Source organism: Gadus morhua, chromosome 4, assembly GCF_902167405.1.
Source record: "Gadus morhua chromosome 4, gadMor3.0, whole genome shotgun sequence".
Classification (NCBI taxonomy): Eukaryota; Metazoa; Chordata; class Actinopteri; order Gadiformes; family Gadidae; genus Gadus; species Gadus morhua.
Window position 1 is genome coordinate 25,531,657 of NC_044051.1, and position 23,129 is coordinate 25,554,785.

General features: G+C 42.8%; 1 protein-coding gene across 1 annotated transcript in view; it reads left to right on the forward strand.

Moving 5' to 3' along the window:
* The window catches only part of mgat5 (alpha-1,6-mannosylglycoprotein 6-beta-N-acetylglucosaminyltransferase), a 123,993-nt gene that overhangs the window by 3,427 nt on the left and 97,437 nt on the right, over positions 1-23,129 (forward strand). The window contains exon 2 of the mRNA XM_030355478.1: positions 16,837-17,007. Within this exon, the coding sequence (XP_030211338.1) occupies positions 16,837-17,007 (171 nt within the window). The remainder of the gene's footprint in view (positions 1-16,836; positions 17,008-23,129) is intronic.

The window sequence follows — 23,129 nt, forward strand, 5'->3', positions numbered from 1 at the left end:
CAGTTGGTTAGCAACGGCACGTTCCAGTGTTTTAGACGGGAATGAAAGAAGAGATACCGGCCTGTATTTCTGGATGTCGGTGGTATTAAGACAGTGATGTTGCTAGGTACGCGTCCTGCGTCCCTGACGCATTAAAATCTGAAAGGACGCACTAAACTCACTATCCATGCGTCCCGGGGACGCATCTCATTTTCCCCATGAAAAACGATACATTGTGAACATTAAACAACTCGTGTTTAATCACAGTAACTGGCCAAAGAAACCTTCTTGTGAGCAGATCGGACAAGCGCTGTTTCAACCCACTGCGCATCTACTTGGCGCAGACGTGATCCCCTGTACAAAGTATCGCGACATGCTAATTTAGCCGCTACCAAAAAAAATAGCTCGTCACCGCTGATTTCATTTCAACAATTAAAAATACGAACTTCATAGTAAATAAACCCACGTTTCCACTGCTCGATGCTGTGCTCATTCGTGTCGAATGAGCAAATCAAACAGGATTTTTTTGCAATCCTTCTGATTGAATATATGTACATTTATGACAAAATCGTGAGGACTAGGCTTGTGACACACACACACACACACACAAATGTGGCGCTCGCGCGGTAATAGCTCATTGGCGCCACCTAGTGATCATTATGTGCAAATGCACAGCCTCTCATTAAAATGACTTAGGGGTCATTTGACCCCTCTTGCGGCGCTAGGAGTAAGTAAAAATGGCCCGGCGTTTCTAGTGTTAAACATGAACGGTTGAGTACTCCAGCTCTAACCATATCATACCACCATCAAGGAGTTTAACACTATTAATTTAATTTAAGAAATAGAATAATAATAAAAAAGAAACACATTTTTTAAACTGGGGAATCGACTCGGGACCCATTGAATTTCTCAGGGACCCACCCAACTCGCCACCTGTGGGTCCCGGGGACTCACTACATTGAAAACCTATCAACATCACTGTTAAGAGTTGTTTTTTTTAGGAGAGGCTTTATTCTGGCAGTCTTGAAAGACGCTGGAACAATGCCTGAAGTGAGGGAGGAGTTGATAATTGAGGTGAGAAATGGCAGGATCTCGCTTGAGACATCCTGGAGGAGAGAGGAGGGGATAGCGTCAAGGGGGCAAGTGGTGGCATGGTTAGATGTTATTATTCTGTTGACCTCGTCAGAGGTGAGAGGGCTAAATTGGGTAAAGACGGAGGAGGAGATGGGAGGAGGGAGAATGGAGGCAGGGATAAAAGAGGAGCTAATGTCCTTCACTTTCTGGGTAAAGTAGGTAACAAAGTCATCAGCAGTGAGGCAGGAAGGAGGTGGGGGTGAGGGAGGGTTGAGGAGGGACAAGAACAGGGAAAACAGTTTCCTGGGGTTTGAGGCAGAGGAGTTGATTTTGTTCCGGTAGGAGGCAGATTTGGTTGTTGACACACAAGAGGTGAAATCTGAAAGAAGGAAAAGATAGTGAGATAGATCATTAGGACAGTCTGATCTCTTCCATTTCCTCTCAGCTGCTCGCAACTTTGTTCTACAAGTCCGCAGAGGATGGGACAGCCAAGGCGGGGCCGGTGAAGCGCTGGTCGGGAGTGGTAGGGACAGCGGGAATCCAAGGAGGAGGAGAGGGAGGATAACAGAGTGTCTGAAGATTCATCTGTAGATAGAGAGAATCGTTCGATAGAAGGAAGTGAAGACGGAACAGTAGAGGCAAACATAGAGGGAGAGAGGGATTTGAGGTTACGGCGAGTGGTGACAATGTGGGAACTAGAGAGGAGGGGGGGAGAGGATTTCAAGGGGATAGAAAAATCAACAAAGTGATGGTCAGACACAGGGAGCGGCGTAACGGAGAGGGCAGAGGTGCTGCAGGACCTGGTGAATATTAGGTCAAGCTTGTTCCCGGCCCCCGAGGAGAAGGGGTTAGTGTTAAGTCAAAGGTGGCGAAAAAGTTGGTTAGTTCAGGTGAGTGCAACTTCTCTGGCAGGATGTTAAAGTCGAGGAACGTTATGTTGGAGATATGGCAATCCCATATCTCCACAGGCAGGGTTCATCAGAGACTACCTCCAGAATGTGGGAGTGGAGAGGATGGAATGGCCTGCTAGCAGTCCTGACCTCAACCCCATTGAAAACTTGTGGGATCAGCTTGGGCGTGCTGTTCATGCCAGAGTGACCAACACAACCACGTTGGCTGACTTGCGACAAATGCTGGTTGAAGAATGGGATTCTATCCCACAACAGTGTGTGACCAGGCTGGTGACCAGCATGAAAAGGAGGTGCCAGGCTTTTGTGGCTGTGTATGGTTCTTCCACACGCTACTGATGCTCCTGTTTGTGAAATGAATACATTATTTAATTGCCAATATGTCCATATACAGGTGCTGGTCAAATTATTAGAATATCATGAAAAAGTTGATTTATTTCAGTAATTATATTCAGAACGTGAAACTTACATATTATATCAATTCATTACACACAGAGTGATATATTTGAAATGTTTATTTCTTTTAATTTGGATGATTAGTACTGACAATTACTGAAAATCCCAAATTCAGTATCTCAGAAAATTAGAATATTAGTTACGACTAGTACAAAAAATGATTTTTTAGAAATGTGGGCCAACTGAAAAGTATGAACATGGAAAGTTTCAGCATGTATGGCAATCAATACTTAGTTGCAGCTCCTTTTGCCTGAATTGCTGCAGCAATACGGCGTGGCATGGAGTCGACCAGTCTGTTGCACTCCTCAGGTGTTATGAGAGCCCAGGTTGCTTTAATAGTGGCCTTCAGCTCTTCAGCATTGTTGGGTCTGGCATCTCGCATCTTCCGCTTCACAATACCCCATAGGTTTTCTATGGGGTTAAGGTCAGGTGAGTTTGCAGGCCAATCAAGAAGAGGGATACCATGGTCCTTAAACCAGGTACTGGTAGATTTGGCACTGTGTGCAGGTGCCAAGTCATGTTGGAAAATGAAATCGTCACCTCCATAAAGTTGGTCCGCGGCAGGCAGCATAAAGTGTTCTAAAACTTCCTGGTAGACTGCTGCATTGACCCTGGACCTCAGGAAACACAGTGGACCAACAGCAGCAGATGACATGGCACCCCAGACCATTACTGACTGTGGAAATTTTACACTGGACTTCAGGCAACGTGGATTCTGTGCCTCTCCTGTCTTCCTCCAGACTCTGGGACCTTGATTTCCAAAGGAGATACAAAATTTACTTTCATCTGAAAACATAACTTTGGACCACTCAGCAGCAGTCCAGTCCTTTTTGTCTTGAGCCCAGGCGAGACGCTTTTGACGTTGTCTCTTATTCAAGAGTGGCTTTACACGAGGAATGCGACAGCTGAAGCCCATATCTTGCATACGTCGGTGTGTGGTGCTTCTTGAAGCACTGACTCCAGCTACAGTCCACTCTTTGTGGATCTCCCCCACATTTTTGAATCGGTTTTGTTTGACAATCCTCTCCAGGGCGCGTTTATCCCTCTTGCTTGTACACTCTTTTCTACCACATCTTTTTCTTCCCTTCGCCTCTCTATTAATGTGCTTGGACACAGAGCTCTGGGAACATCCAACCTCTTTGGCAATGACCTTTTGTGTCTTGCCCTCCTTCTTTAAAGTATCAATGGTCATCTTTTGGACAGTTGTCAAGTCAGCAGTCTTCCCCATGATTGTGTGTCATACAGAATCAAAACGAGAGACCATTTAAAGGCTTTTCCAGGTGTTTTGAGTTAGTTAGCTAATTAGAGTGTGGCACCAGGTGTCTTCAATATCTGACCTTTTCACCATATTCTAATTTTCTGAGATGTTGAATTTAGGGTTTTCATTGGTTGTCAGCTATAATCATCTTATTTTTGGCAAAAAACACTTATAATGTATCAGTCTGTTTGGAATGAATGTATACATTCTACAGGTTTGACTTTCTAAATGGAATTAATGAAATAAATCAACTTTTTCATGATATTCTAATAATATGACCAGCACCTGTATATCATCCAATCCGCCGAACACTGAACGAGTCAATGGCAGAATAAGCTGTTTGGCATTGGCAGAGAAGATTGGCGCAACCCACATACTCAGCTCTGCTGCTCATCCCAAAACGGCATGTTCCTTAGAAATGGGGCACCATTTGAAAGGGAACTATACAGGCTTTCCAACGTTATAAGATTTATTGCCAAAAAGCATTGTTACCACAGAGAAATAATCAACCAAACACAAATTTCCTTACTATTTGTGCTAAGTTTATATTAATAAATCCCGGGATTAGTCCATATTTTTCATAACAAACGTCCACGTTTGGAAAGGGCATATCTGTGTCAGTGTTTGCAGAGTTTTAATTCTCTTGGATTTAGCTCCATTGGCTGTGCCGTGTTTTTGTTTTGACACTTTGTATTGACACTTACTGCAAAATACTGAGGTGCTCCAGTCATGTTTGGTGTATTGTTTTAATCAAATCACAGAAGCAGGTGTGCCGATTACAGGATTAGTCTTGTTGTAATTTTAAAAAGGTTATTTTTACATCAGCTCCTTCTATTTAAGGCATTGGGTTTGTCTTAATCAGTTCCACTTCCATTGTATTCTGATTTGGTCCACATGCATTGCTGGGCACTGAGTCAGAGTGGTCACAGTCTGCCCTGGAAGGTCTTACTGCTGCTACTGCAGTGGTGGTGGACTTCAATAAGTTATTCATCCATTAATAGACCTGTACCGGGTCAATGGAGCGCCTTCATTAGAAATCAGAGCTGGGAATCGATTGGGCTCCGGAGCCCAGGGGAAACCGTTGAACTACAGTAACGCTGTAGGGAAATGGGGAGAAACAGCTCGGAGAAATAAATAAATGTGTTGTTATTGGGCTGGGAGAAGCACAGAATGGGTGAGCTCTTTTAGCCCATATCACCATGGCAACCCTGACTCCCTGTATGCCAAATGGTTTATAATCCTGAGAAAAAGGTTTCATGCCCCCACACCTTGTTGCAAGTCTCGATTCAGTGTTTGTTCAGTAGTATTTCATTTGATTGAAACTAAATAAATTAAGTTCACATAAAAGGCAGATCACCACCTCTACATTACATGCATAAACACAATTGCGTTTTTATCCACTCCTGTAATATAAACTTAAAGGCCTGATTGGCCGTCCTTAGGAAATAGGAAGGCAGTGGACTGACTTCCTTTAAATAGGGGGATTTGCACCACGCTTTTAGCTTTTTCTGTTTTGTAGTTGATAGGAATGGATAAGGAATGCAGCCTGCCTTTTTCTCTAATGGGATTTTTTTCCACTATTGATCTTTACATCGAGCTGACATTAAGGTTAGGTCTGCCGAATCAAGCGTAATCTTTTCTATTGTTTCTGCCGCAACGCACTAATATTCCTCCACCAGAAGAGCCCGGCAGGAATGGGGCCTTTTCTGTCCTCTCCCGCTGCTCCACTGTTGACCCTTGATTAGTTAATTGTGATCACTGGTGCAGCAACCGCACTGTGATCACGCTGCAGACTTTATCTTGCCATCGCATTTTAAAACGCATTATGATTAGCTCACGAGGTCCCCGCAGACTTTTGGCTGCTGGCGTCTACTCACTTGGTTGATGGTTTGGGCCCTGGAGCGATCCACCGCAGTGAGTTTAAATTTAAATGGAGGACTTCCCCTTTTGTCGCCCCATAAATCACCCAAGCATTCCCGATGTGTGTAATGGCGCGTTTCCACCGAGCGGTGCGGTTAGGTGCGGTACGATTTAGGTGTGTTGCAGTTAGGTGTTGCTCGCGTTTCCACCGACGACAGTAGGGCGGGGTTTAAGCCGGATGATGACAGCCGCGGCAGCTACATAAGCATTGTGACATCATAGAATCCCGACACAGTAGGGGTGCAACGGATCACAAAACTCACGGTTCGGATCGTGTCACGGTTTTTGAGTCACGGGTCGGATCATTTTCGGATCAACAACAACAATAAAGATAACAAGACAAATGTGACTTTAAATAAAATCTTCAAATGTGTAAAAACAAAATAAAGTGAACAATTAGGTAATAATCCTGCTTCCCTTAAGCATAGTCAATATTTAAAAAATTGCAATCTGAGTCATTATTCCTTCTTCTTTTTAACATGGATAGTAAATGATCCCTAACCCTGGATTTACAATTCAGGATTTCTGCATTGCCTGGGGAGAGTTTAGAGTCTACACTCTCCCAAGGCAATGCAGACATCCTCATTTTCTTTTGCTTCATCAAGTATGGTAGAGCGAAATACAGTTTCTGTTGTGTTTTATTTGGCATTTTGTAAATCCATTGATTTCGGGTGGAAGCCTCATTGCTCAATGCAAGGGGGGTTGGTTGTAGTCTTTTCGCTCGGTTTTAGCCCTACTGTTGATACGGAGAACCGAGCGAAAAGACTACAACCAAACATAAACACGTCCGTTTCCGGTTTCCGTTTCTATGGGATTTACGGAACGCCAAATAAAACACAACAGAAACTGTATTTCGCTACGATGTGATGTTGATGTTGTTAATACCGGAATTGTCCTCTAAACACGCGCTAATGATGTGAACGCAGAACTTTTTTTTATCAGCCGATCCGCGGATCACTTGCATCCCGAACCGTGAGGGTTGATCCGTACGGATCACGGGTAACCCGTGAACCGTTGCACCATTACGACACAGTGTAGCCTGCTAATAAATTAAATGAAAAAGAAGAACGCAACACATTAAACAAAGAGCAACAATGTAGGACGTCCAAGACGAACGGCAAACTTTTGCACAACATTTTCTCAATGAACAAGTTTTCGCCGTTGTCAAGAAGTACCTTGCAGGTACTTTGTTTGTTGTTATCCCCCTGTCACAAGAAACTGACGACTGTCGACCAATCAACGGACGACGTGTGTAGCGCCAAGGCTAATCACGGCTCTGCGCTTATTTTGGGACCATGCCCAATTTTGGCAGTGGAAACGCAAACCGCACCGCTCGGTGGAAACGCGCCATTAAATAGTGTGGCATTCAGGCCAAGGCCTTCACTAGCAGTGTGGGCCGATGCCCCTGGGACAGACAAACTGACTAGAGGGTTTAGCCAGAGCATCTTCTACCAAAGGTAATTAGAAGGAGTAATTAGAAGTCCTACGCCTCGGCTTAATAAATTGTGAGCCTTCCTCTCTCGCTCCGCAACAGGAAAAGAGTTGGTCTATTACATTTTTTTTTAGTAGATGTATGGACTTTCCGGTGCCTTCATTTATACTTATCCTTGATCTGGGGAGTCTCTTCGATAGCCAGTTGGTGTTCTCCCCTCCCATGTCAACACCATATCATTAAGGGGGAAATGTTTGAACAAATCACATTAACTGCAATGTGGAACTGCTGAGATAAGTGAAACCTATGTCTACCCCTTTCTCTGTGGTAGCTCAATTTGGATGGTCACGTATCCATCTATGAAATTGGGGTAAGGCAGTATTCACTCAGTGACCAGGGTGACTCCTGAAATGAGAGATATCTCGCCGCCGCTGAGATTGACAGGCAAGTTGGATTCTCCAAACTGATCAGGGACGAGAATGTATCAGAAATGGCTAGGTGCGGGTGTGCAGTAATCGGGCACAGGTGGCACAGACGGATGGCTATGGCTTTTTTAACAAATTACACTCGTAGTATAGCCCTGCAATCTGACCTAGAGCAGTGGTTCCCTGCCTTTTGACTTTATTGGGGGTCAAGCAGCAAAGCTGCGAGACACCCATTCTTATTCTATGTTTCCCTATCATTATCCTGCCATGGGAGTCTATGGCTGCCCATAGAACGACTTGGTAAAAAATGTGCACACTGATTCAGGACAGTCTCATAATCCCTCACAGCAATTTTGGGGTTGCTAGCTCAAGAGCTCTAGCGCCACCAAAAGGTTGAAGTTGGACATGCATTCATGTTTAGAACTTTTGACCCATTCATCCAATTTCACAAACAAGGTATCATCGGAATCCTTGGGCCAAGCCGAGTTCAATGCACCCTATAATTTTCAGTGTTTCCCGCAGGATTTTTTTCAGCAGCGGTGGTGTGGTCCCCGAACCCTCTAGGGGGGTCCGGGGGCATGCCCCCTCCGGCCGAATTTTTTTTGTACCCTTTACATTGGAATGCATGAATCTGGTGCACTTTGAGAGGAGAATATGCACTTAAATCCTATTCAAACAGTCCTGTATTACTGTAGATGGGATTATTGGTGTTGTAACTTTGCCTTTTGTGTTTTCATTTACAGATTTTTATATTTTTGTATATATTTTTGTAACGCAAATATAATTTGCACAATTTATTTACAGATTTTTGCCTAATGCTTAAACACTAAACATGGTTGCTATGCCCAAAGCATAACTGTTTTTTACATAAGACTTTGTTCAAAAATGAAATCTCCTGCAACAATGGGCAAAACACATCTTTTTAAATTATAAGCCTAACTAAAATTTGAAAAGAACACAGACTCACACACATGAAAAATAAAAAATAAAGCTAATTGAATACCAATCAGTGTGAGCCTTGGCACTACAAATAGACCTCAGGTGAGCTCAGCTCCTTTGTGAGACAGTGAGAGTCAGGGGAAGAGGACAAGAGAGCGATGATAAGCTTGTTATTGCTTAAAACACTTCTTCTTAGTCTTGGGAGTCAAAAAGTGATGAGAAAATTATAAAATAAATATAAGTTATACATAATAGAAACTATTCATGATCTTTTAAGAAGTCCTTAGGTTTTTTCCCTGCATTTATGCTAATGACCACATGCTTACAGGCGATTAGCATAAATCCCTAGCTAAAATACGCGATGAAAACGGATTTTATATGGCAATAAAGAACAACATCGGATCTAACAGTATGGATTCATTTTTCAAAGTTCCCGAAAATACCTAGGCTATAAATTCCTGACTGGATATAAGCTCCTGTAAAGGCTATGAGTGATCCCAAAAAGAGCGACAACACGCACACACACACATAGGCCTACACACACACACACACACAATACTAGAGGAAAAACGGCACGGAGGTTGCGGTTTATACATGCAATAAAATGATTGGGGTCAGGGGGTTTTTAACACTGGTGGTCATGTAGCGACACATTTTAGCAACTTACTTTCTCTCTCTCTGTCTGTCTCTCTCTTTCCTTCTTTCTGTCTCTCTTTCCTTCTTTCTTCGATCTTCCGCTTCACTCGCTACTGCTAGAATCAATGTAACTTTGCAACCGTGTAGGGTAGCCTACTGCCACACTCGCTGTGTATTTTTCTTCTTTGATGTTGGTTACGTGACGATGTGCCGCGTGCTGCGCAATTGACGTTACGCGCTGTACATTTTCTAAAAAGGAGCTACGTTAAAAAAAAAAGTAAAAAAAATTAGAAGGATTTTTATTGCAGCAGCGGAGAAAATTCAGCAGCGGCGTGAACGTGGGGGAAACACTGATTTTCCACCATCTTGGTTTTTATTAAAAACCTTCAAAATGTATTTCCTATCCTAACATCTCCTTTGTCCAATCTTCTCGAAACCTGGCACAATTGATCTGCAGAACATGCTTCACAAAATGTATCGAATAGATTTTTCAACTTCAAAACCGTTTGGCGCGACAGCCAATCAAATTTGACCAGGAATCTACCAAACAGGAAGCCAGCCAATTTCACTCATCAAACACTCAACACATCAAATTTGGTGACCTTTGACCTCTAGGGAGCGCTGTTATTAATGAAGATGTGTTTTAACTCCTCTCTCTTCACATGAGTATATTTCAGACTTATTTTCAATGTCTGGTGATGCTGTCAGACCTCCCCATATTGCTGATAAATTATTTCTCATAGAAACTTTGGCCTCCATGTTGAAAGTTGTCAAAATCAATAGTACATATCCACAGGCCACAAATTCTGTCCAATCTTCATGAAACTTGCCATATTTGATCTTCGGACCAAGCTGACAAAATGTGTAAAATGTGTAAAATAGCTTTTTGAAATTCAGAACCGTTTGGCCGTGACAGCCAATCAAACTTGACGGTAATGCCGCCAAACAGGAAGTAAGCCCATTTCTCAGCAACTCTTTAACATATCATAACCAAACTTGGTACATAGACTCATGACACCTTTGACCCCCTTTGGTGACCCTTTTGACATTGTTAGCAGCAAGACTATTCCAGCCCTTAGAAAAGCAACTTCAATGCATTATTGGCAAATAACCATTTGCCAATAGCTTTTATTGTAAGTGAAATCACTGAGACAGTCATCAACTAACCAATTATGTCTGTCAACCAAAATTAGTTCATGAAGTCTGCTTGGCCCCCTCATTGCTGCTTGCAGCTATATTTGTCATTAAGACCTTTATCAAAAATAGATCAATACACATGCAGTGGCATAGCAGAGAGTGAAAGTGACCCGTATATGGTGCTTATCAGTGTGAATTTACATTTTAATCTGAACAGTGTGTGTGTTTAACAAATTGGAATGTAATCGAAAATGACTTATGGAATGCACAAAGCAACATTATTTTGGGAAATATAACAAGCCATTGTGCTATTTATACTGAATAATCATAATACCTACACTTTCAATAATCAATAGAATTTGTTATATTATTGTCCAATTGTTTTCATCCCATTTGCAACCTGCAGTACTACCGCTCGTACCACCGTTGAAATAAACTAATTTATGGCACATGTTTAGAACTAGCTCGGGCTCATGGAACCAGACTAAACGCTGCAGACAGGCCTGTTCAACGTGTAGCTTAGAAATGTAGCACATGTTTAGACCTAGCTTGGGCTCATTGAACACGGCTACAAGCTACAGACAGGGCTATTCAACTTGCCTTGAAGTGCTTTTCCTTAATTTTTCCTTAATTCCTTAACGCCTCTTATATGAAAACTTGCGTTATGGAAGATAATGGTGTGCTTCGTTTCATCTCTTTTCCGGCAACTATAGCCTAACAACTGCCCGGATAGACCTGCCCTACCCTGGAGGTTGTTGGTTTTCGTTACACAGGCCAAACAACAAGGAGTGCATCTGTCTTTATAGTCTCCTGATCTCCTGTTACGGTTCTTGCTCACTGCCCCATCAAACAACAACACCCAACCTTAAAATGTTGGCTGAAACCGGTTCAACCTGTTTGCCAATGAAAAAAAACAGCCAGCGGTTTGTATAGATATCAGTGTGGCCTCGCTGTAGAACCAGACAAACCTGGCCAGCTCATGATTCATCTGCTCTGCAGATCGGTCTGACCTCACTACCATACAACATTTTTTTCTGCCCGGTCAGAAAAAAACAGACCAATCACTACCGGTTATCTAAGATGAGGCTAGTTAAATACAATGATGGCGCAGAGGTGCAAACAACAACAGAGATGGCGGCTGCAGATTTTGATTCTGGTTTCAGGACAGTGTTGAACTAACACAATGGGATATTTTCACATTTTCTTTTTATAGACGACTGGACTTAAAGCTTTTGTTGCTAGAAAGCTGTCATTATTTCGTGGCTCAGTGCTGCATCGGCCGTTGCTCTGATTGGTTGTAGGCCTATCCAATTACTTCCAGAGGCATTTTGCGACGCCAGGCTAAGCAATTGATTTCCACAAATGGGAGCGGCCTGACTCACAACGCCAGCCAATCAGAGGTATGCTGTTTCTCTCTTTGCTCATGCTGAATACAGTTGGAAGGAAAGCGTTTTATTTAACTTTGTTTTTCTGTTCATCTTTTAACCTCATTATTCAGTCTAATTCAGGAAAAACTGTTTTGATGGTTACATCGATTGCTCCACACTGTTTTCTGATCAGTGCTGATTGGTTCCTTCAAATCGTTGAGCTCTTTTGGAAGAGGCTCTCAACGGGCCGAAGGCCAAGCCGATCTGCAGAGAGGAACCATGTGAACATTTGTATCATGGGGGGCTCAGGAGGGTGCGGCCCCCAGCAGGCGAGGCACACCGCCCAATGTTGGCATTCGTTGCCATTCGTTTGTTGGTTATTTTGAATTTTTTCAGGTGGTGTGCAAACAGATTAATTCAACTATAAATCATTGGTTTGCCTATGTATGCCTATCTATGAAAATAACACAAATTATTTAACAATTGGATGGACAGCCTGCGTGCCTTTCTTTTAAATTCTCTTTGAGCAGTTGTGCAATAGTTGTGCCTCCCCTCCCTCCAGGCATGGTTAAATTCTTCACCTGACAGCAGTGCAGTGAGCCAGTGGTCCAGGTCGGACACTGGACAGGGCCTGTTCCCGGTACCATGGCCCACGTAGCTCTTAATGGCTAACAAAACTAAAGGGAGATGCCTCCATATGGACATGGCTCATCGCTACTTCCATCATGTCGTGACTATTCTAGGTCATATGGAGCGTTTCAAATGGCTTACCTTCTGTAGTCCATGTCGCCAAACAGCGCTGGTCAGCATAGAAGTATGGATTAGGATCCAGACCATCTGGCCTGTCCTGGGATTGTATTTAAAATGTCTTGTTGGCTCAGATTAGAATTTATTGAAAAACATCTCATAAATCCCACACATTATTCCTTGTGTGTGTGTGTGTGTGTGTGTGTGTGTGTGTGTGTGTGTGTGTGTGTGTGTGTGTGTGTGTGTGTGTGTGTGTGTGTGTGTGTGTGTGTGTGTGTGTGTGTGTGTGTGTGTGGTCATTTTAGACATGCTTCAAAGCGCAGGAAGAGATTAGGCCACCATGCAACAGTTGATATGATACAGGTGGTTACATCACTGAATTATCATATATGTTTAGTTAAATTAAGGGGGTGAGGTTATTAAGACACATTAATTCTGTTCTGTTGTGTTAGGATATAGTGGTAACTCATTGAAGTAGCTCTTACTGTGTGTTTATATCCAACAGTGTGTTATACTCCAGCAATGTTATCCAATGCGTGTTATCCAGTGATATTTTCAAATGCATTCTTGGTGCTACCTCTCGAGTTGGGCCATTTTCATTACTCGTTGCCAGACCCTACAGCTTTCTAGATGTGGGTCTAGATTTCCAGGCTAAGCCGATGCTGCTTTTGCTCCCTCAATTTACATCATAAAAATGACACAATGATGATCACAAATGTTACAAGTCTCATTTAATAAAAGGACAAATAAAACTTTTATTGAACTGTGAATCATGGAGCAAAAAAAATAAACGGCGAAAAAAATCTGCCGATGCCGATACACGTTAAACGCAATTATCGGCCGGCCGATATATATCGGTCGATCCCTAGTTAATTTTTATGTTGCTCGACTTTGGGCAGAACCCCATATCTGTTCCTACGTAAATGTGTAGGCCTACATAATGTTCTACTATTGAGGACATAACATAAATTTATTTTGTGCCCTTTATTATAAAAAACGCCATAAACTGAGCACTTGACAAGAAAACATTGGGTTATTATAGGCTTCAACACCACCACTAAAGCCCTATGAAACAATATCAAATAACATAGCCTCGATACATCTTATGGGCATATAGGTGAACACAATATACATAAGGGCTTATTTTATTGTTACATACTGTAACCCTTGTTTAGATACCTGGTGAAAATATTTTTTTTTATGCTTTTGTGTGTATGTATTTGTGCTTGGACTCGACATATTTCCCCGGGGATCTTGAGCTACAAGCTTCATGTTAGCATGTTTCCTTCAAATGCTTGGTGCGGTTGGCACTTGGCAGTTGAGTTAAGGACAGTGGAAAGCCAGGGAACGGTGTACTCGTATTCACCCCCTTAGTTTCAATGAGTACGAAGTAAAGGGAATACCTCCATCCCTCAAAAGATAGCTTTGGCTGCTTCTCGCTTGCCATGATTGCTCTTCAAGCTACCAGCCTGTGTCACATAACATACCTTGTGGAATGAGAGCTCATGAAGGGAGTATTCATACTTTGCACGTGACGTCACGACGACTGGCTGGCGGGCAAGAACAACGTTCTCTAGCAACTTAGTAACCTAATCAAGGATCTGCCAGGACGTCGCCAGTTCTACCATGCAAAACGAAAATTGGTATTTTAAGGGGAAAACGATATGCCAGATAGTTGCTGTGCAATTGAATTTACTAACCGCCGAGGAGTGAAGCCGGGGCTATCTTTTTACCCCATCCGAAAAGGAGAAAAAAATTATTATTGTCTCTAAGATTAGAATTTGCCATAAGTAAGATATATTGTTCAATTACATATTATAATTACGATTATTTCAAATTGAAAATAACCCTCCCTCTGCCGTCATGGGGATTGCCAGTGTTGCCAGATTGGGCGAGAAATCTGGCCCAACCTGGCAACACTGGCGGAGGCGTCGCTAAACAATCCAATCAACAATCAAGTTTTATTTCAGGGCAGCAAAAAGCTCCGCTGCCCTGGAACTTCAGAAATGCTTGAGAAAATGTAACTTGTGAGGACGCTACCGCATTACTTGGTCAATAAAAGAGCTACTTAAAAGTTATTTGATTCAGAAAAAGCTATTTGTTGATCGTTTTGCGGATAGCTAGATAGTCACTCACCTTTGCTTTGATTATGAAGATATTCCTGTTTTTCACCTCCCATACGACAACGTTGTTAACCCATCCACTCTTGAAAAAAAGTTTGCTATCCATACTTTTGTAGGCTTTCATTTTTTGTGCGGTATAAGGTGACAGATTCTCTATAAGATAAATGTAAATATGTCCAAACTCCAAGTCTGGTCGAGAGACGTTGCCAACTTCAAAGCAATGAACACATCAGCGGGTGCTGTGTATGGATCACAAGTTCCGAGTATGTTTATCATTTCTTGATATCTAATTTGAACATTTATGGTCTAAATAGTTGATTGATTATTGTAGTAGGCCTATTGGAAATCTGCAAGGCTGCAATTCCCCTGGCTGGCCGCTGTTCGTCGCCATTTTGTCAGCGTTTGTTGCCCTCCAGGTAGCCATGGTAGTCAAGTGACTTCAAAGTATGAATTGCGTGCTAGCTGCGCACCTGCGTGCTTGCGCAATAGCAGACTGCCCGAGAAGGCAGTGTCGCTATCAAATCTGTCTCCTTGGGAAATGTAACGTTGTTGCTATTTTTCTCTCCTCATGATGAACAAATGCTCCTAAGGATCCCATCATCTGTATCAACATGGCCGCCAGATGGCCAAATAAGCCCAATCAACTTTAGGTGCTGAAAGGCATGTGAATTTAGGGAAATCGTCACCCAACCTGGTGTACTTTAGGAAACTAAGATTAAGATGGCTAAAGTTAATCCAAATAGTACAACAGGGAGCGATTTCTAAAACTTTTAACACGCATGCTTCCTAACCCCTTTGACATACGGTCATATCCGTTGTATGCTATGCATCAAAAGACCCAGGCTGAGGCTATTTTAATGTTATCGAGTGCAAAGAGTTCAAGTTTAAAACCAGTGAAGAAAGAGGTCTGCATTCGGCTTGGCCCCTGATAAACGATGAACCTCCTCATCCTCATCCTCATCGTCATCCGCTTATCCGGGGTCGGGTCGCGGGGGGAGCAGCTCAAGCAGGGGGCCCCAGACTTCCCTTTCCCGGGCCACATTGACCAGCTCTGACAGGGGGATCCCGAGGCGTTCCCAGGCCAGTGTTGAGATATAATCTCTCCACCTAGTCCTGGGTCTTCCCCGAGGTCTCCTCCCCACTGGACGTGCCTGAAACACCTCCCAAGGAAGGCGCCCAGTGGGCATCCTTACCAGATGCCCGAACCACCTCAGCTGACTCCTTTCTAAGTAAAGGAGCAGCGGCTCTAATCCGAGTTCCTCACGGATGGCTGAGCTTCTCACCCTATCCCTAAGGGAGACGCCAGCCACCCTTCTGAGAAAACTCATCTCGGCCGCTTGTACCCGCGATCTTGTCCTTTCGGTCATCACCCAGCCCTCATGACCATAGGTGAGGATAGGAACGAAGATCGACCGGTAGATCGAGAGCTTTGCCTTGCGGCTCAGCTCTCTTTTCGTTACAACGGTGCGGTAAAGCGAACGCAATACTGCCCCCGCTGCTCCGATTCTCCGGCCAATCTCACGCTCCATAGTACCCTCACTCGCGAACAAGACCCCGAGGTACTTGAACTCCTTCACTTGGGCTAAGGACTCATTTCCTACCCGGAGTAAGCAATCCACTGGTTTCCTGCTAAGAGTCATGGCCTCAGATTTAGCGGTGCTGATCCTCATCCCAGCCGCTTCACACTCGGCCGCCAGCCGATCCAGTGAGTGCTGAAGGTCACAGGCCGATGATCCAATGAGGATCATGAACCTTTTAATTATTATTATAGGGCTTGTAAATGGTGAATGGACTGCATATAGAGCTTTTATTGTGACCAGCGGCCACCCAAGGTGCTTTAGAATATTGCCTCACAATCACCCATTCATACACACATTCACACAACGACGGCGGCGTCAGCCATGCAAGGCGACGGCCAGCTCATCGGGAGCAGTTAGGGTTAGGTGCCTTGCTCAGGGACACCTCGACACTCGAACTAGCAACATTGCGGTTACCAGCCAACCCACTCTACCTCCTGAGCTACTGCCCCCCACATACATTGTAAAATACCAATGACTGCCTAAATTTTGAAGGTATAGAAGCATAGGGAATAGGAATGTTAATGATAATAACGGTTGAAGTAAGTGTTAAAAGTGCAGGGCAATTGTTGTAATATTATAATAATATAATTATTATATCATTGTGGGTAGTGTACCATCGCTGTGTTTGAAACTGCTCCAGCGTTTCTCATGCGAGACGTGGCGAAACAAAGTTTGGATAAGCCTTATATTTTAATTGATTTAGAATTTTACAATGTGACAACTCTCTTGTGCTCTCTCCAAATGGAGCATTATCGCCCTAAAAAATCCCATGATGCATTCTGAAGAAATATTATCTTAGCCAGCAGTTATTTGTGGTCCATGTTTGAGGGCTTTGTGGGTGACCTTCCCCTCCAGACCTGAAGAAGACCCTGGCCGTGCTGCTGGACAACATCATGCTCCGGCTGGGCAAGCTGGAGTCCAAGGTGGACAACATCTACAACGGCACAGGGGGGAACCTTACCAACGGCACCGGGGCCGTCACAGCCGCGCCCAGCGCTACCAACGCAGAGAAGGTCAACGTCGCCGGTGGGTGCCATTTTAGTAGCTCACTATGCTTTGTGGTTCTTGTTTGTTATCTAAAGATTTCAAAATGAGATTACGTTCGCTGGAGCATTGAGCTAAACAAAACATACCTTTATTTCCCTAGTTGTTGGCTTGTTGAGTATTTTTCATTCTTTCATATTTTCCATTTTGTCTTTTAAAGAATGGCATTGAACATCCCTCTCGGTCCACGACAGCAAACATATCATACACCTCTGCATATTGGCACATTATAAGAATGGGATCCTCTCTGGTCATCTCAAAACTAGTATAGTTGAAATTACTTGTGTGCAGGTCATGGTATAATAATTTAATACACGATTGAAAAGAATCATTCCTTATTCTGATGTAGCATGGCTCAGGTATGTAATCCAATACAAATGTAACAACTAGTTATTAAGAATTAGCACACTGCACATTGAATCCAACCCCTTCAAATCATGTCTTATTTTGTGAACCTCTTGAGAAACACTTACAACAAGATAACTCTTCTTTTCTCCACTCATTCATTAAACCCCCATTCCCAGTAATAATAATACCAGGTCACGCTCTGATCCCCTCATTCCTGCTCATTGATTTTGGTGCCATGCCCGACGTGGATGATGAATTTAGCCCTGCTGAGAGAACAAGGTGTTTTGATTTTGGGGAATAGGGGATTTAGTTTTCAGCGCCGATGCATTGGGGGCGCCTTGGCTGTGATGCATTGAATTTATTAGAATCTCGCTCAGCCCAACCCGATTGAGGTGAAAGTCAATGTGTTGCATACAGAGAAAATCCTCTCCCTAATGACCTTTAATAGAAAGGACTGCTCCATGTTCTCTGCTGTTTGTGAGTCGTCGCCTCAGGGTCACAAGTCGGCTCTCAGCTGTCACATGAAAGCCCCAGGAAGGGACCCAGCCAGGGCTCTTGATAATCACTGCGGTCATGGATCATCACATTGTCCTTGTACTCGCTAGGCACAGAAAGTGGCTGGAAAGCACGTCTTCTTTTGATGTATTTGAACTAATTAATCCCCTAGTGGTGTCCATCAAATTAAATTGCTGACAGTTATGTACTGCTGTTAAGTACCACTCGTTGAATAACGTTCATCTCCTCGAGCTGGTCTTCTTATGAAGACAAAGCCAGTGAATAAACGAAATGTGTAACTCACCGTGGTTAGTGGTGTACGTTGATGTTCCTAATCAAGTATCGTAAATACAGTTTCTGTCGTCTTTTATTTGGAGTTTCGTAAATCCCTTTGAAACGGAAGCCGAACCGGAAGCGGAAATTGTCTTTTCACTCGGTTCTCTGTATCAACAGTAGGGCTAGAAAAGAGCGAAAAAACTACAACCACCCCCCCTTTCTGTTTCCGGTCAACGAGCAATGCGTCTTCCAACAGAAATCAATGGATTTACAAAATGCCAAATAAAACCCGACAAACTGTATTTCGCTACCATACTTTTCGCTACCATTTTATTTTACTATCCATGTTAGAAAGAAGGAATAATACCTCAGATTGCACTTTATATTGTTTAAATTATTTTTTTAAATATTTACTAGGCCTAAAGGAAGCAGGATTATTACCTAATTTTTCACTTTATTTTGTTTTTCCACATTTAAAGATTTTATTTAAAGTCACATTTGTCTTGTTATCTTTTTTGTTGTTAATCAGAAAATGATCCGACCCGTGGCTTTGGGAGAGAGGGTCACTTTTAGGGATGGGCACTGTTATTCGAATATACAAAATGACGTGGGTATTCGACTTTAGCTGTAGCGGATTTTTTTTAATTTTTGCCTAAGGTTAATTAAATATATTCATTAGCTACATTAATTACATATTGTTCATTAAACTTGTATAATAATTGGAATAATTGCCGGCTATTACCGGCAACCTCCGTTCCAGCGGAGAGAGTCTTTTCCACAGCAGGCTTGATTGTAAATCGCCTCCGCACCCACCTATCCCCCGAGCACGTAGATATGCTTTTTTTTTTTTTACAAGAATGAGTCATGCAGTAGGTGGGCTTATGTGTTATGTTAACTGGAAATGTTTTAGACATACTGTATTTCCGTCTTACACATAATATATTTTTGTTGTTCTTTTATATGCGCATCATGCGTAATGCAAGGCAGGCCCATGCGCTGCAAGTGGAGTTCTGTTGATATCCACCGGTACTTTTTTTTCCTTCTAAAATGCTCAACAAATTGGATTTGACTTCCTTATTTATTTGACTAATAGATGGAAAACAAATACATTTGTTTAGTGAAGGCCAGATCACGGAAGAGCTTCAGGCTACATTATGAGTGCGCTACACTTTTTTTTTTTGTGTAGTTTGGTTAACCGGTCTCTCCAATTTCCTTTTTCATAGAATATTCAAATATTGATATGCCTTCAAATTCCCATCCCTAGTCGCTATCGGCATCAATCCAAAGGAGTAAGGGGTGCTGTACCCCATCCTGCCTCTGTTCCTCTGTCCCGGCCGTCCACCAGGGAGTAAGGGGTGCTGAACCCCATTATTTTCCGCCGTTGGTTACTCAGAACTGCTTTTGATTTTTAAGTTTGCCATTGCAAGAGAATGGGAAGCAAGAAGCAAATAATCCTCCAAAAAGAATAGGAAGTCAACAAACTCGGTATAGATATATATAGATAAGAGATAAGCAATAAGATAGATATTGAGAAAGAGATATAGATATATAAAGGTAGATAAATGTATACTGTTAGGGGTGTGACGATACACTCAGCTCACGAGACGAGACACGATATTCGGTTCACGAGATCGAGACGAGACGAGATTTTAAGAAAACTACAATGACAAAATATGACTGGACCAACAGACTTTTATTTAACCGAGTTGCACATGCATTTTGAAATGTTTTATTATAACCCTTAACATTCATGAAATTGAAACTAAAACAAAAATGTATAAAAGTTGAAGTAAAATAAATTAAATAAAATATATATATATTTTTTCCCAAGTGCAAACAATATTATGTGTAAAACCAAATCAAAGTTCTACTCCATCAATACAGAGTGCAAATAGTGCAAACAGTGTGACCAAGTATGTCACTGACAACTTGGTATGTCCGTGTCTTATCAGTCACTCTACTGCCATTCATAATTTCCGCCGGGTACCCAAAATGCTGCCAAACAAATAATTTAAAAGTGGCGGGGGCATCTTCGACGGTAATACGGGTATTTTCCGACGTCATTCTGGCTGCCTATGGCTGCTTCCCCTGCTTCCCCTCCTTCTCCTCCTCTTCTTCTTTTCCTTCTCCTTTGTTAGGTTTTGGCAGGCTAGACGTATCAAAGGCGCATTACTGCCCCTACAGGCCACAAATAGAAGTTTGAATAGCTCAGAAATCTTGCGAGACAGATTTTTAACGCGACGGGTAATATCGTTGAGTTTAATCTCGCGAGATCTCGTGTCACGAGATCTCGTCACACCCCTAGTATGTATACAAACCACTTCTTGAAGTCAAGAAGATTTATTACCCATCAAATCAATAAGTACCATCCCGAACCCTTCCCCTTCCATGTAGCGTGTGACATGACACCATGTCAATGCTACATACAATCACCCTACTCAAGGCATTTTAGAGAATCTGCCAATCTGGAAACCTCATAATTAGAGGTTTTTGTAGAAGTATTTCACCCACAGGGCTCTACACTAACTTTTTTTTCCGGAGCACTCGTGCCCCTAAGTTAAAGAATTTTGGGGCACAGGAAAAAAAATGGGGGCACAATAGGTTGTTGTTTAGAACATTTATTAGCGTGCAGAAATTGCACCCACCAACAGCACCAACTTACTAAAGCAAAATTAAGACAAATAAATAGACAAGATTACATTTAGGCTACACAAAACAGCACCAATTTCGGCTTCCACCGTACCAGGGTTATTGGGCTGGGTGCGATTTATATAGAAATCGGGAAAGCGAGAATGCCTAGTGGACTCGATGTGTTTCACCACAGCATCTCGTTTCAGATTAGGTTTCCCCGTTATACACAGAGAGGAGCCTGCCATTGCCGATGGGGATTCCTTACAAAATGTACAGACTTAGCATCATAAACTAGCCACCCGAAATCCTTCAACCAGTCGGGGGTTGAATTTGTAGACTTTATCGACTACAGTAACAGCATTAACTTTCTTACCAAGGAAAAGGCAGTGAATGAAGCATTGATTAGACAGCGATTTAGATACCTAATAAACCTTTGGAACAGACGAGACTGGTAACCATAGCAACGTAGGTAAACAAACCCCGCTAAACCCTCCCGTAGCGCTCCCCGCGCTACGGCCATCCGGTGGCAAACAGCTTTTGGCCGTGATATTATATATACAATACAATTATATTATATGCTATTCTATATAGAGCTCGGGGAGTCGCAAACGGCAACAATCACTTTCTCCTCCATGCTGCGGTTCACCCAGGACTGCACTGCAGGGAACAGTTTGCCTGTTGAAAACTGATTGGCTGTTACGTTACGCACCTCACTCAGTGGCCACGCGGTTGAACGCTGATTGGCTGTCATCACGCGAATGTCGCGGCAAAGTTGAAATATTTCAACTCGAGCAAAAGTGGCGTGCTGCAAATCCACCTGAAATCCACGAGAACGCGCTCGCCCGTGCCGGGCAAAAGTGTCGCGCTGCAAATGGAATCGCTGCTTTGTATGGAATCGTTTCGCCCCTTCGCGTTTGGTGTGAACGCACAGTATAGTGCGCTGTGGAGAAGTCACTCGCACGGGTGCTCCTGTTTTGTTTTTCTCGTTCGCATGCCGAAATATTCACTCTCAAATGCGAGTGAAATGGGCGCACTGTACAGCCCTGTTCACCCAAAACAAACATTGCCTTAAGTGGCAATCATAACATGAAAATCTTCATGATTGATACCTTAAAGGTCCCATGGCATTCTACTTTATGGATGCTTTTATATAGGTGTTAGTGGGCCCCTAATACAGTACTTGAAGACGTTTAACTGTACGTCCACACCAGAAGCGACCAAAGCGTCATAAAGTTTCACTGCGAATATTTCTGTTCGCTTTGGTCGCTCAAGTCGCTCATGACGTACAATTCAAAAGTGTCTACATTCCGATTGCCTGTCAGTGTTTTGCCGCTGAAACGCGTCATAGTAATTTGCATTAAGTTCAACAGTTTTCAATTTTTTTGGACGCTCTGGTCGCTCAACTTTGGCCGCTGGTCGCTTTGGTCGCTTTGGTCGCTCTTGCCCATAGAAAGTGAATGACTTCCGGCGATTTGGTAGCTCAATTCGCTTCTGGTGTGGACGTACAGTAAGAAATGCTGTCTTGGTGCCGAATTACAGCCACTACGAGCCATTCCCACAATGAGCTTTCCACAAACGTGCCATTTTTTAGAGGCAGGTGAAGGTAGGGGGGGGGGGGGGGGTATGGCCCTGAACAGCTTGCGGCCACAATACCATGCGCTCGTGTGTGGCGAAGCGCACAGAGCTTTAGGCCGTGTTCTGTAAATATTCTAGAGCACCCTTGGGTGCTCTGGCGGGAGTCCTGGAGCTCTATGTCTAAATGATATAATATTATGCATAGATAACTATCATATATAGTGTGCCTTAGGTGTGTGCCAAATAATCGTCATGACGATGCATCGCGATTCTAATTTTCACGATCTACTGCATCGATTGTTGACGCCAAGAATCGATTATTAATTTAAAAAAATGAATAATTAAAAAAAAATAATAATAATTTTATGTAGTTTTATAAAGCCTATTCACTTTTTGTGGCAGCAGTTTGTCCTCTTATGTTTATGAAATAATATTGTTGTTATAATGGCAGCTACTTCCAAAAGGGGAAATGTTTGAATGTTTTCATTTCATTGGTTTAAAGGACCACTGAGGCCATGTAAACGGCACTGATTATCCTTATTTTGTTATTTTAAGTTTTATAGATCCTTAGCACTTCTTGTCAGTGTATCCAGTAATAGTCGTTTCAATAAATACAGCTATGTATGAATTGAGTTGCTTTGAGTTATCAATTGAACACACTATCCAGATCATACACAGCCAGTCAGCCACTGGTAATGGCTTAATTTTTTTTTAACAGTGCTCAGTGAAAATTCGCAATGCATCGCAATGCATCGCAATAATTCAAGTATCGCGATGCA